Source organism: Branchiostoma floridae, chromosome 4, assembly GCF_000003815.2.
Source record: "Branchiostoma floridae strain S238N-H82 chromosome 4, Bfl_VNyyK, whole genome shotgun sequence".
Taxonomy (NCBI): domain Eukaryota; kingdom Metazoa; phylum Chordata; class Leptocardii; order Amphioxiformes; family Branchiostomatidae; genus Branchiostoma; species Branchiostoma floridae.
In genome coordinates, this window is record NC_049982.1 from 17,990,479 (window position 1) to 18,004,864 (window position 14,386).

Here is a 14,386-nt window from a genome sequence, read left to right on the forward strand (position 1 = left end):
GTGTGCTGAACTGCTGATGTGCAATATATCAACACCCCTCTCTCTACAAGTCATATTCATCCTACAAGGCCACATTTCAAAACTGGTGCCAGGCTGGGGAGATTGGAACAAAATGAATGACACGAAACGTTTAAAAAAAATTACAGCATTACTAGTGTACATTTAATTTGTTGATATACATCAATTTTTCATCCTCGTCCAGACCCCTGGAATGAAAATGTGACCTTAGAACCAGATACTGTTACAGGCACGTAGAAGTAGTATATTCCACCCACCTTCATACATGGAGCTGGAGCCACAGCGTCCCTCACACCACGTGACATTGACAGGTTGCAGACTTACACAGTCGTCCACACGGAGGTAGTCCTGTTTGGTGAACAAGCTGCATGAAGCCTGGCCCGGTGGCACACCTTTGGGAAGCAAAACACACAAGAATATCAATCAACAGATGTAAATTTGCAAGGAAATCATTGAGAACCAGCTCTGGGCCCCTCACTTGTAGTAGCAAGTCACAAAAAAAGATAGCAATATAAAACTGATTGATCTAGAAGGCCATCCGTAAAGACCAGCTTGGTGTACTGTCTAATGTGCAAGCTGAAAATTTTGGTTAGGAGATCCCTCTGTGCTGCTGTGTTGGGCTGTGGGTTCCTGGGAGAAGGCCTTGGGAGGCGCAGCTAAGAACAGTCTGTATTTATGTTTCTCAATAAGGAATGTGAAGCCGTCGACATCAGGTTGCCAGGAAAGAGCTCAGGGAGAGCATTAAGGTGAACATGGAGGTGCAACTATGGACCACAGGTCCTCCAGGGATGTGAATCTGGGGAATGTAGGTCTACAACACTCTAGGAGGTTTCTCACTGAGATGTAAAGTACTCTGTTTTTCTAACAGGTGCAATGCACTATCAATAATTTCCACAAAGGCCTGTGCTTTATATGAAGGTAAAATATAGTTCAGGGACCTGAACTGCTTGTAAATTACAAGCTTGATATGCTTACTTCATTCAACTCTACTTAAAAATGAACTCATGATCACTACTGATGACAAATGTTACTGAGGGGATGGAACTTACACTCATAGATTGTGCAGCAGCCATCAGCAGATGATGTGTTTTTCATGACTTCATCACTCGAGCAGGTTGGGGGTTCCGGACACAGGAGTGTGGAACAATATTCCACCACCTGTCCGTGTTCCCCTGCCTCCAAACAGTGACATCGGGAGCAGCTGTCTCCAGGGGAGGTCCAATTAGAGCCAGCCTGGAAGAGAGAAAGCTCATTAGGATCACTTCACAAAGTGTGTATTTTGGTGTGTATCTCTACATGTGTCTACATCAGTTAGACTGGAACATCTCTACATTTAGTCTAATTTACTGTCCACAGGTACAGGTGTCCATCAGATCTAGGCAGATTTAACACAACAATAATACACCAACTGCAAGCACATACATGTAAGTGCACATAATACATCCCCATACATGGGCATCATCCAAGGGCACCTACACAGCTCTGCTGTGTACTAACAATAAGCAGGCATCTGCAGACTTACTGGATGCTCCACAAGAGTTTCAGTTTCATCCATGACACAGCAAGATGTCTTGACGCATTCTCCACAGCATTCTCCACTGCGCTCTTGATAGGTGTGGCACTGGGGAAGGAAGAGACAACTTGCATTTGGTAGGAGTCACAGGGGAGCAGAACTAATAGCTTTATAGGTCTGGAGGGTTATAAAATCATTCAATCATTTGAATTTATTATTTAGTCTGGTAGATGTGGCAAAATTCCAATGTGCTTTCAATTGCTGCCATAACAGGACCACCCGTATTGTTTATCATTGAGTAGTATATTTTGGTGATTTTGGAAAGTAAAAGAATTATCATTTCATTTGATTCTAAAACTTGCTCCCTGGAAATATTTAGGCTAGGTTTTGTAGATATGCATATTAGCATCTTCCTATTTGATTTTTTTTTCATACCTTCAGCTGTGGGTGTTGCTTATAAGGGTATGTACATTGTTCATGTCCTGATTTGAGTGCTTCTGCATTTACAATTCTGGAAATCAGCAGATTTATAAAAACAACTCATTCCTTCAAAAAGTAGCAAATACAAGTAAACATAAGTACTCACTGCTGGGCAGTTCACTTCACACTGTGAGGACTCGTCACTGCAGGAGACCCTGTGGAACCCTGTTGCTGGATCGATCTCCTCCAGACACTGACACTGGATACAGTTATCATTGGCATCAGTCCAGCTGGTACCAGGCTAGTAGGGTAGATAACAGAATAGTCAGGTAAGGTGTCATGAATACCATCATCTAACAGATTTACAGTTCTACATGTACCTTTCCTACAGCATGGTTTAAACAAGTAATCGATGTAATGTTTGTAACAATTCTCATTGATAACTTGGTTAGTACACTTGTGATGAAAACAGCTAAACCTCATCATGAATAAGCTTTCTTCTGACTTGTGATTAAGAGAACTACTAATCACCTTTTCCATGTGCTCAGTCAATAAACTGAAAAGAGTGTGAGTGTGAAGGTCTCAGTACTCACCTGATGAGTGGTGTTCTGGTACACACAGACTGGCTCAGGGGTGCAGTTGGTGTGGCGACAACAGTCATCAATAATGGTTGTCTGAGTCTCACCAATGCCACAGCTTGTGTCGTCTACAGGACACTCCTTACACTCTGGAAACAAAACATCATCAATCCGCATTTATGTCTTCTATAAGCATCTGGTTTCCATAATCAACACTATAGATCTAACACTAGTTCACCTTTATTCGCAGGGTAACCTATCCGTTGTATTTAAAAACTGAGCATTTGGGATTTCAAATCGACAGACAGTGGTTCAAACTGCAATATTTCGAATTCATTGCAATTTTAAACCACCGTCCGTCGACTTGATATCCCTAGATACTAAAATTTTGAATACAACGGATTTAGGTTACCCTGCGGAGAAAGGTAAACCAGCGTTACTCCATTTCTTAAAATTGTAACTAAAATTGGCACTATTGCTTCAGTCCATCTGTGTAAGCTCCAGGACAAAGAGCTGAAAGTCAGCAGAACTCATGAAAAGAAATTCAATCCTCCTCTTGTACATGTAGGGACTCTGGATACCTCTGCATAGGGTAATGTTTTAAAAACATGTGTGAAATGCAAAAAGATATGAATATATGTATCACACGCAAGACACAAAGTGTGCTGACGTACCACAGGTGTAATTCTGGCAGCATGGAGTGTAAAGGGCAACCAGGTTCTTGTTGTCATCGCAGGTAGGGGGTGCAGGACACCTGCTGCGGTCACAGGTGCAGCTGCTGTTCACACAGCCGCAGTCATCCACAGTCTCATGGATCACATAGCCTGGCATCTGGGGAGGTGACAGGGCATCGGTACTGTCAGGTTTACAGCTGTCAAGCTGTCACACATGAGCATGAGTGCCAGTAGAGTCTCTACGATTCCATGTTCCTATGGTTTATCATGAATGAAATAAGCAGCCATGCATGTGCACTCTACTGTGCACTATGACATCTCTTTAATTCCTTTATTGTAACCCTTTAGCCCTATTTAGGGCTAGTCTTCCAGGGTTCAAAGTCTTCTAGGATTTCAACATCTGTGTGTCAATATCAGCAGTAAACAGACTTGTCAGAAAAGCAATTGGCCCTTGCAGACAATAGGTCTTGGGTCTATAATCACTTTGCAATTTAAGCACCACCATCACAGAATGTGGCCCCACCTCTCCATATGGACAGTCTGAACCTGGTGTAGGGCTGGGTGGACAGGTGTTACAGCTGCAGTTGTAGTGAGGGCAGCAGCCGGTTTCCATGGTAACCACGTGCTTGTTGTCCGGACATTCAGGCTCAGGTGAGCAACTGTCCTCACGACACTCGCAGGACTCGGTCACACACCCACAGTCATCCTGGCTGCTCACAAGGACATAACCCTAGGGACACAACAAGACCTCGTCACAAGGAGAAACCCAGTAAAACATTTGTGTACTAGACAAAACTCCATCAAAGCAGAACGTTACTATACACTTTAAGTTTTGCATTCTATGTAAACACACATGTGCCACGGACATCTATGTTTATTAAGCTACAGGAAACTGTATTTTTTTAAAAACAAACATGGACCACAGAAATATTATCAAATTTAGATAGATACTGTACCTCAGCATAATCACAGTTGATTACTGGACCATGTGTAGGGCATGTGTTACAGGTACAATTGTAGTGTGGGCAGCAGCCTGTTTCCGTAGTAACCAGGTCTTTGTTGTCGTCACATTCGGGCTGCTGGGCACAGGTGTCATTGCGGCACTCGCATGAATGTGTTACACAGCTGCAGATATCCTCGCTGCTCACAAGGACATAACCCTGCCAACAACAATCAACACATGTTCTCACTGTATTCATCGAGTAGACCTTCTTTATGAGGTGATTTATCTGCAAAGTTGTGCCCATAAAAGTCTAAGAGTCTGAAGTACAGGACTGGTACAGAACACAATAGAGATGATTCTATATTAGTTGTGTGTGTAAATATCTGTGAACTGCATACTAGTCATGTGAGTTTACATAAGATTACACATTATATAGTGAACTGTCAGAAAGAACCAATAAAATATGCCCTTCTCATCATTTAGAATGTTGATAGCCTTTATCATCAATCTGTCATGGCTATAGAACAGAGCATGACACGGGTGCTGTAATGAACAAGTTCAGGCGGCTCACCTCCCCAGGAGGACAGTATGGAGTGGGTGCTGTTGGACAGGCATCACACACACACTCGTACTCCAGACAGCACTCTCCTTCCAACATGTCCAGGACTTTGGGAGGTTCACACTGTGGTGCAGCAGGACACTTTGAAGAGTTGCAGCGACACTCGTACTCAGGAACGCACTCCCCGGGGTTGGTGTGGTGGACGTACTGGTACTGGTACTCACACTGGGGGATGACGACCTCCGGGCAGTCTGCACGGTTCAGATCACACACTGGAAACAAAGGGCAGGAAACTTAGTTGATTCACAAGTTCTGCACATAAGTGCTTATGATAGGGCCTGCAGAAATGCTATATGTTTCTCAGATATTTTTTTAAATTTTTTTTAGAATCTGATACACAAAGATGTCCAGAGGTCATATACATGTATGGAGCCCATACCACTCTTGTCTTAAAGTATTGCATAGTAGAGAATCTTATAATGCAAAGAAAGAGTGTCCCTAGAAAGTCGAAGACTCCTGTGATAGCCTTACCACACTCGTATTCAGGGCAGCAGGAGTCAGATCCCTCCACCACCCTCTGAGACTCGCACACACCACACTTGGGTGGTCGGTAGGTAGGGCAGGCCCTGGGGTAGCACTCAGTCTTCTTGTGTCCTGTACATGTGCACTCCTGGCAGCTGTCATTGTAAGGGATCCAAGTGTCACCAATGGCAAGAGGCATGCCATTCGCATCCTCACAGCCATCTGGAACAATACAAAACATAAATGTTATCAACTGCTCACTGGAATGCTGTCAAAAGTGGATGATTATCCGTTCCTTGCACTTCCAGGGTGTGTAATCTGAATTATTATGTGTACGTATTGGCATGCATAGTGGTATACAATGATTGTGCGCTTTTATTTGATGGAGACATCAATATACACAGCATATTTAGATTTCTGTATCTGTATCTAAATTTATATAGCTGGTATAATTGCATGACACGCTAGCTGTACCACATGTGCTTTGGCAAAACACATATTTGTTAACAACTGAGGCAGATACATTTATGAATGACTAACATATGTACTGGTAATATATAAGTTTAATCTATAGATTGGACAAGGTTTTCTGTGAATTTTCAGACATTTCAGATGCAGTCCTGCTTTCTTCTTCTGAGGTATACAGTGAACTACATGTTTTCTGAACACACAGCAAGTCTGAGTTAGCACAGAAGTGTAGAGTACTTACTGCATGTATCGCCTTCAATGCACTGTTCAGAGGTCTCATGGAGGACCATGTCATCAGGACAGAAGCACCCTTCTGTCTCCATGTATGCCAAGGCACACTGCGAGGCGTTAAAGACATCCATGTTTTCACAAGTCTTCACACAGCTGCAGGCCTTGTACACCAACCCTGCCTCACATTCAAAAGCTGGATAGGAATAAATCATGTCATTGCATTAGAAAATATCACATAGAAGGCACGTTATGTTTACAATGTATATGTATGCATAAGGTCTAAGATATTGCAAGTAATAGAGATTACCTAATGCAGAAATACAGTACTAGTAGTTAGTATTGACTGTACAATGCTCTGTGGATTGGTTTAAATGTTACAAAATAAGTGTAACATACAGCAGTTGTTGCCCTTCCCCCTCCAGTCCACACAGACACCCATACGCTGGCACACGTAGGCATACGCTCCCAGGGCCTGACACTCGCTGTAACAGGCTCCCCTGTCATACTGACAGGACTGGAGGAAGAACTCGTAGTCCACAACGTCATGGCATGCACCAAATGGGCCTTCTGGGTCCTGGGGAATCATCAGGATAAATCATTTAGTCATGTTGGTCATACAAGAACTTCCATATGCACTGTACTGTGTTTCCTATATTCATAGCACAGGTTATTCTTAGCACAGGACAACTTGTCCAAGACAACTCCACTGAGACATAATGTAGTTAGACAAAGTGATGACAGTGAACAATGCAATTTCTGAGAGGACTGGTCACAGGAGTTCAGGTCTGGTCACAGGAGTGATATATTTAGACTTATTGATACATGTACATGTACATGTACTTACTGTGATGATATCACAAGGGGACTGGTCACAGGGTGTTGAGGGGGTGGCAGTGGGCTTGGGTTCAGGAATGCAGCTGTTGGATGGGCTGTCGGGATTATCCACCTTCCAGTCACAGGAGCAGTTGTTGTAGTCATTCATGATGGTCCCCTCCCTATCCTGGCAGTCGTCCGTTTTGTTGTTATTACAAGGACCTGAATGCAGGGGAAGTGGGTTGAACAGTAGGCTGAGTAGGGCTGACATGGAGTGTGTAATGTTGCTACATGTTCATGCATTTGTATGTACAATCATCATTAGTCCTTTTACTGTTTTACTGAAGCATTACAAGATATCATGAAATAAAGAATTGGCTTATATTAGCACTGTTAAAAAAAGTCATGCCTAAGCTATTTATCTTAAAAGATTATTACCACATGCTGTGAGTATGATTAGTTGTTTTTCATCTTTTTCCAGTTACCTGAAATTAGCTTTTGGGCAAACCTTTAGAAGTGACAAACTGAATGTCAACAATGATGAATAAGTATCAGCTTCCTTTCTACAACAACGTTTATTACATATCAAGTAAAAATTTAGGGTTCATTAATATCCTATTACATGTACATCTGCATGCTGTAGAACAGAACAGAGAAGATAGAGGGCCTTTGGGTACGGAATAAAGAAACTAAAAAACCTGTTAAAACTAACATTACAGTGCAGCAGTAACAACATGCTGGTACTATACCAGCATGTTGCACTGTAACAATAGTAAAGACAAGTTCCAGCTATACATTCTGTACTTACCACACAGTCCCTCAGTCTTGCCTGCATACATGGTTGGAGGCACACTGATGTAGAAGCCACTGCTCAGGAAGTCATACACTACCGTCACATCCAGGGACTGGATCTCCAGCTTGAGTGGGAAGCCCATGGTAGTCACCTTGCATCCATCTAACTTGAAGGGTGGAGTCCACGATGTTCCATTCACAAGCACCTGAAAGGGGACAGAGACATATATGTAATGGTTGTTTGCACAAGACTGCAACACTGGTTATTTGAACCTAGGGAAGTTGGATCTACATTATTTTCTTTGTTATATAATTTTGTCAACATATCAAGCAAGTTTCCCAAACAACATTGAGGTTGAACAATCTAGCATGACTGACAATGCATGTATATTGTATAATTTACTACATAGTTGGTACATTACCTGATGTCCAGTCTTCAGCTCTATAGTATGTCCCTTGTAGATGACCTTGATCTCCTTGGTGCAGGTGGTGATGGGTGCAACAGTGCACTGAACATTGAAACCCCTGACCTCAAAGTCATGTGGAACGTGGGTGTCCCTAGCCAGAATGAACTCGCCCTCTCCCTGGAAGTAGAAGTACTCTCCGTCGAAAGAGAAGTAGTGGGGGTCACCGTATCCCTTGCACTCACCTTGGGGAGGGAAAGTTTGTTACAGATTACTATAGCATAAGAATAGTAACAAAAGTTAACCTACATGTACATGTACATGTACAACAACTGAAATGAAGAAAAAGATGGAGAAATGAAAAGAACCAACAATCTATAATTGGTTGCCCTGTAATTTAGCTGTCTTATTCATTTGTCAGACTAACTGATGGTACATGAATCTGTTTGTTATAGCTTTTGTTTTTATCATGAAAAACTCATGGCTGACCACTTTTCATTGAGATCATGAGAGAAGAAATAAAATAACTAGACAAAATATATTACAAGAATACATACACATGTATTACATTTTACTTAAGTCCTAACAAATGACAGGATAACCACACACACTGAAGTCCTAATAAATTCAGAGATCAATAATCATATCCTGATACAACACAAAAGAAAAAATGCCCAGTAACATGAAAGTTGGCACATATGGCATATCTGTACATACATGGACATTGGTACTCTGGACAGCACACCCCCACATCGATGGGCTGCAGACCATTGGCACAGCTTGGTGGCTCAACCACATCACAAACTTTGCGATTAATGGAAATCACGCCACATGGACGGCACAGGTACAACGCTCGCTGGCACTGGTCCCCTGCCTCAAACCAAGTGTCACCAACCTGTAGACAAGTACAGAAAATGTTCACGAATTATTGTTACAGAAAATAGGTTGACTTGCATGTAGCTCAATGCAATCCTATCTTACCATTTCATACTTACATGTAGGAGTATAGAAGCACATTTCAGGACTACTGCATATACAATGTATACATAGTTGTCATCCCAAGCAGTGGATATGGGTAGATACTGCCTTTTGACACAATTTTGAATTAAATTTTATAGAATGCACAATATGTTTCAGGGAGCCAATTGCAATAGAATATGTTCAATTTCCTTATGATTTCAGCCCCAAAGTCTTCACAGAATTTTCTCCAACACGTGTCTTGAAGTTACTTGAAGCAACAAATAATGTAATAATTTTGTCAGTGAAAGGTATGATATTTAAAAAATTGTTCTGATGCACCAGTATCTCAAATTCTCTGCTACATTTTACAAAAGGCATACCAGGATAACACTTCTTTGTAGAATTACTTTTAATTAGACAACTTCAATCTAGTGGCTATTGTACCCGTGGTCCAATTCTGAATCTACTTGACATTTTAAGTTCTCTACTGCTATTACAAAATCTTTTGTCACCTGTCTTGTTAGACCAGACCCATCAATACAGACATCTGGACACTCGGTAGTACTTGGTGGCAGGAAGGCTGTAGTAGTAGGTAGGGCTGTTGTAGAAACAGTAGTGGACTCTGTGGTGGTGGGCTGGGTTGTCGTGGAAACTGTGGTGGATTCTGTAGTGGTGGGCTGGGTTGTCATGGAAACAGTGGTGGATTCTGTATTGATTGTTGTTGTTGGTCTCTTCGTTGTCACTGTGGTTGTTGTTGGTACCTCTGTTGTCATGGTGGTGGTTGTTTTACATGAGTCAGGTACATGGCAGCACTGGAACCTCACTTCATAGTCCATGCAGGCCCTCATATTAGTCAAGCTGGAGTTACAGTACAGGCCTGAGTCCACCTCACATGTCACCTGAACAGGAAAAACCAACATCAATGCTTAGCAGACAGGACAGACAGATTACAATACATTGACATCCAACATGGATGTAATGTTGATAACAAACAAATCATATGGCGAAGACTTACAAAGATTTTTTTATCAACAAATACAGCAAAAAAAATATTTATGTCTGGTCCTTACCCCATTCTGATGATGATCAATGAAGTCCAGGCTGGGGTTTTCAGCCAATCGGCACTCGATGCCCATTGGTGTTTCACAGAAGCTGAATCTACTGTGAAGGTTCTCCAATGTCTCCACATCATTCAGGTCCATATCTGTGCTGGGATTGTAGGAGTTCATCCAGTCTGTCCAGTTGCAAACGTACCCACAGGACGTTGGGGTGGTTGACTGGACTGTCGTGGAAACAGTGGTGGATTCTGTAGTGGTGGGCAGGGTTGTCGTGGAAACAGTGGTGGATTCTGTAGTGGGTGGTTGGGTTGGTGATGGAGAACCAGTTGGAGTCATAACTGTTGTACTTGAAGTTGTCTCTGTGGTAGTGGGCTGGGTTCTTGTAGAAACGGTGGTGGATTCTGCAGTGGTGGGCTGGGCTGTTGTAGAAACTGTTGTTGTCTGTGTGGTAGTTGGCTGGGTTGTTGTAGAGATTGTTGTAGTTGGTGTGGTGGTTGTCCTCTGAGTTGTCGTGCAGTAGGCTGGCAGAGAACAGCACTTCACTCGTATGGAGTAATCATAACAGGTAGGAGCCTCCCTGTGAAAGAAAATACAGAATTATACCACAGTTGGCTCTTATCTAAAATAAACAGTCTAGTTCTGAAATGATCTAATGTGAGTAAACAAAGCATCAAATTGGTTAAACTACTTAAAAACATACTACATGTACATTGTATTAGGTAAACAAAAGAGGAAAAGATGAACTTACAATAGATTTGTATACAGAAAGTAAATAGAATGCAAAAAGTCCTATTGATGTTAATAAAAAATACAAAGCATCCCATTGATGTTAAATATAGGGCCTGTGCTTTGGGACGGGCGAACGAAAGTACATGTAAATGGTTTTTGACATTGTGTTTAAAGCTTATCATGGACGTAAAACTTTTTAGGTGTCTGGGAATATTGTACCAGTTAATTACACATTCATATTGAACACTCATTTGGGCTAGAGTTGTTCTCACTGGAGCAATATGTAAATGGATGCTTTGTTGAGTTTTGTAAGTGTGGAATAGGGAATTAAGATTTTAAAACCATCAAGTGTGTCGGGAAGAGAATCATTTGAAAATTACATTTTAAAAGGTGTGAGCTGAAGTCTAATTATATCAAAACTATTCAAAATCCTTTTCTTTGTAAATCAAGGCATCTGAGTCTTCTTCCATTCCCTTACCTTGGCTGAAGTTTGGACAGGCACAGGAGACCTGAGCTGACATCACACTCCACTCCACTTTGCTTGGCACGATTGAAGTCTACATTTGGTGTCATATCCAGACGGCATTCTATGTCATCTGGCTCCTCACAGAACTCCAGGGAACTTTCCCGCAGATGGGCAAAGGTCTCATTGTCATTGGCTACAAATGAAGCAAACAAATAACATTCAGTCTAAAGCTAGTAATTTTTGATCAACTACAACTAGATAAAAAGTAGATGGTAACAAATACTAGTAATCATGATTGGTACACTGATGATCTTCTGTGCCAGTGTCTGTATGATAATGAGTACTTACGGACACCAACGCCAGGGTAGTCTGAGTTCATCCACTCTGACCAAACACATGTCTCCTGGCAGTACTCAGTGGTAGTCTCCACAGTTGTGGTGCCCTCTGTGGTTGTGGATACTGTGGTGGTTGGGGCTGTTGTTAGTTTCTCTGTTGTCATTGTGGTGGTTGCAATTGTCGTCGTTGGTTTCTCAGTTGTGACTGTGGTGGTTGCAGTTGTTGGTGGTGGTTTCTCTGTTGTGACTGTGGTAGTTGGGCCTGTTGTTGTTGTTGGTCCTGTTGTCATGGTGGTGGTTGTTTTACATGAGTCAGGCACATGGCAACACTGGAACCTCACTTCATAGTCCATGCAGGCCCTCATATTAGTCAAGCTGGAGTTACAGTACAGGCCTGAGTCCACCTCGCATGTCACCTGAACAGGAAAAACCAACATCAATGCTTAGCAGACAGGACAGGCAGATTACAATACATTGACATCCAACATGGATGTAATGTTGATAACAAACAAATCATATGGCAAAACATAATAGGTTTTCAATTATAACAAGATATTAATAGCAAATTTCTGTCTGGTCCTTACCCCATTCTGATGATGATCAATGAAGTCCAGGCTGGGGTTTTCAGCCAATCGGCACTCGATGCCCATTGGTGTTTCACAGAAGCTGAATCTACTGTGAAGGTTCTCCAATGTCTCCACATCATTCATCTCCATATCTGTGCTGGGATTGTAGGAGTTCATCCAGTCTGTCCAGTTGCAAACGTACCCACAGGACGTTGGGGTGGTTTCCAGTTTAGTTGTTGTAGGCTGTGTTGTTTGCATAGTTGTTGTAGGCTGTGTTGTTTGCATCTCAGTTGTTGTAGGAACTGGTGGTGTTGTGTATTCCTCAGTTGTTGTTGGGTGTGTTGTTTCTGTCCTGGTTGTTGTCGGCTGAGTAGTTGTCATCTTAGTTGTTGTGGGTCGGTAAGCTGTAGTTGTGGGTGGCTGGGTTGTGGAATGCGTGCTGGTTGTGATGGGGGTTGTGGAAATAGTGGTTGTTTGATGTGGTGATGGGGACCCTGTAGGTGTAGCGATGGAGGTGGTACCTTCAGTTGTTATAGAAGTGGTTGCCTCTGTTGTGGTTGGCTGGGTTGTTGTAGAAACTGTTGTTGTCTCTGTCGTGGTTGGCTGGGTTGTTGTAGAAACTGTTGTAGTTGGTGTGGTGGTTGGTCTTGTTGTTGTAGGAACAGGTGTAACACACTTTTCACTACAACATTTCACCCTGATCTGATAGTCCTCACAAACTTGACCCTTGCCAGGAAGCTGGCTGGCATAACAGACCAGACCAGTGGCCTGGTCACAGCTCACACCCTCTGGAAGGGACATCTGAGTACCTTCCATCCCTGCAACTGAGCACTCAATGTCCATGGGTGCCTCACAGAATTCATAGGTGTCCCTAAGGTTGTCATAGGTCTCATTCTGGTTAGGGTTACCGCCACTGGGCTCATCTTTGTTCATCCAGTCTGACCATTCACACATCTCCTCCACATGCTCACATGGGGTTGTGGTAATGATTGTCGTGGAAACAGTGGTGGATTCTGTGGTGGTGGGCTGGGTTGTCGTGGAAACAGTGGTGGACTCTGTAGTAGTTGGCTGGTACCCGGTGGAAACAGTGGTGGATTCTGTAGTGGTGGGCTGGGTTGTTGTAGAAACAGTACTAGTGGTGGATTCTGTAGTGGTGGGCTGGCTTGTCGTGGAAACAGTGGTGGATTCTGTAGTGGGTGGTTGGGTTGGTGATGGAGAACCAGTTGGAGTCATAACCGTTGTACTTGAAGTTGTCTCTGTGGTTGTAGGCTGGGCTGTTGTGGAAACAGTAGTGGTTTCTGTTGTAGTCGGTTGGGTTGTTGTAGAAACTGTTATAGTTGGTGTGGTGGTTGGCTGGGTTGTTGTAGGAACAGGTGTAACACACTTTTCACTACAACATTTCACCCTGATCTGATAGTCCTCACATACTTGACCCTTGCCAGGAAGCTGGCTGGCATAACAGACCAGACCAGTGGCCTGGTCACAGCTCACACCCTCTGGAAGGGACATCTGAGTACCTTCCATCCCTGCAACTGAGCACTCAATGTCCATGGGTGCCTCACAGAATTCATAGGTGTCCCTAAGGTTGTCATAGGTCTCATTCTGGTTAGGGTTACCGCCACTGGGCTCATCTTTGTTCATCCAGTCTGACCATTCACACATCTCCTCCACATGTTCACATGGGGTTGTGGTAATGATTGTTGTGGAAACAGTGGTGGATTCTGTAGTGGTAGGCTTGGTTGTTGTGGAAACAGTAGTGGATTCTGTAGTAGTTGGCTGGTACTCTGTGGAAACAGTGGTGGATTCTGTAGTCTTGGTTGTTGTGGCAACAGTAGTGGATTCTGTAGTAGTTGGTTGGTACTCTGTGGAAACAGTGGTGGATTCTGTAGTGGTAGGTTTGGTTGTTGTGGCAACAGTAGTGGATTCTGTAGTAGTTGGCTGGTACTCTGTGGAAACAGTGGTGGATTCTGTTGTGGTAGGTTTGGTTGTTGTGGCAACAGTTACTGTAGTGGATTCTGTAGTAGTTGGCTGGTACTCTGTGGAAACAGTGGTGGATTCTGTAGTGGTAGGTTTGGTTGTTGTGGCAACAGTAGTGGATTCTGTAGTAGTTGGCTGGTACTCTGTGGAAACAGTGGTGGATTCTGTAGTGGTAGGTTTGGTTGTTGTGGCAACAGTAGTGGGCTCTGTAGTAGTTGGCTGGTACTCTGTGGAAACCAGTGGTGGATTCTGTAGTGGTAGGTTTGGTTGTTGTGGAAACCAGTGGTGGATTCTGTAGTAGTTGGCTGGTACTCTGTGGAAACCAGTGGTGGATTCTGTAGTGGTAGGCTCGGTTGTTGT

General features: G+C 43.1%; 1 protein-coding gene across 2 annotated transcripts in view; it reads right to left on the reverse strand.

The window, feature by feature from the left end:
• Window positions 1–14,386, reverse strand: part of LOC118414277 (mucin-2-like) — an 83,840-nt gene that overhangs the window by 2,373 nt on the left and 67,081 nt on the right. For both annotated transcript variants that reach the window (XM_035818205.1, XM_035818204.1), the window contains 21 exons: window positions 12,068–13,377; window positions 11,497–11,899; window positions 11,161–11,341; window positions 9,966–10,530; window positions 9,408–9,794; window positions 8,653–8,830; window positions 7,954–8,180; window positions 7,548–7,737; window positions 6,771–6,961; window positions 6,323–6,500; window positions 5,937–6,119; window positions 5,237–5,449; window positions 4,718–4,977; window positions 4,160–4,363; window positions 3,727–3,933; window positions 3,204–3,360; window positions 2,545–2,678; window positions 2,118–2,252; window positions 1,541–1,639; window positions 1,068–1,251; window positions 276–410 (listed from right to left, as the gene is read on the reverse strand). In XM_035818205.1, coding sequence (XP_035674098.1) covers window positions 276–410; window positions 1,068–1,251; window positions 1,541–1,639; window positions 2,118–2,252; window positions 2,545–2,678; window positions 3,204–3,360; window positions 3,727–3,933; window positions 4,160–4,363; window positions 4,718–4,977; window positions 5,237–5,449; window positions 5,937–6,119; window positions 6,323–6,500; window positions 6,771–6,961; window positions 7,548–7,737; window positions 7,954–8,180; window positions 8,653–8,830; window positions 9,408–9,794; window positions 9,966–10,530; window positions 11,161–11,341; window positions 11,497–11,899; window positions 12,068–13,377 — 5,721 coding nt within the window. The remainder of the gene's footprint in view (window positions 1–275; window positions 411–1,067; window positions 1,252–1,540; window positions 1,640–2,117; window positions 2,253–2,544; window positions 2,679–3,203; window positions 3,361–3,726; window positions 3,934–4,159; window positions 4,364–4,717; window positions 4,978–5,236; window positions 5,450–5,936; window positions 6,120–6,322; window positions 6,501–6,770; window positions 6,962–7,547; window positions 7,738–7,953; window positions 8,181–8,652; window positions 8,831–9,407; window positions 9,795–9,965; window positions 10,531–11,160; window positions 11,342–11,496; window positions 11,900–12,067; window positions 13,378–14,386) is intronic.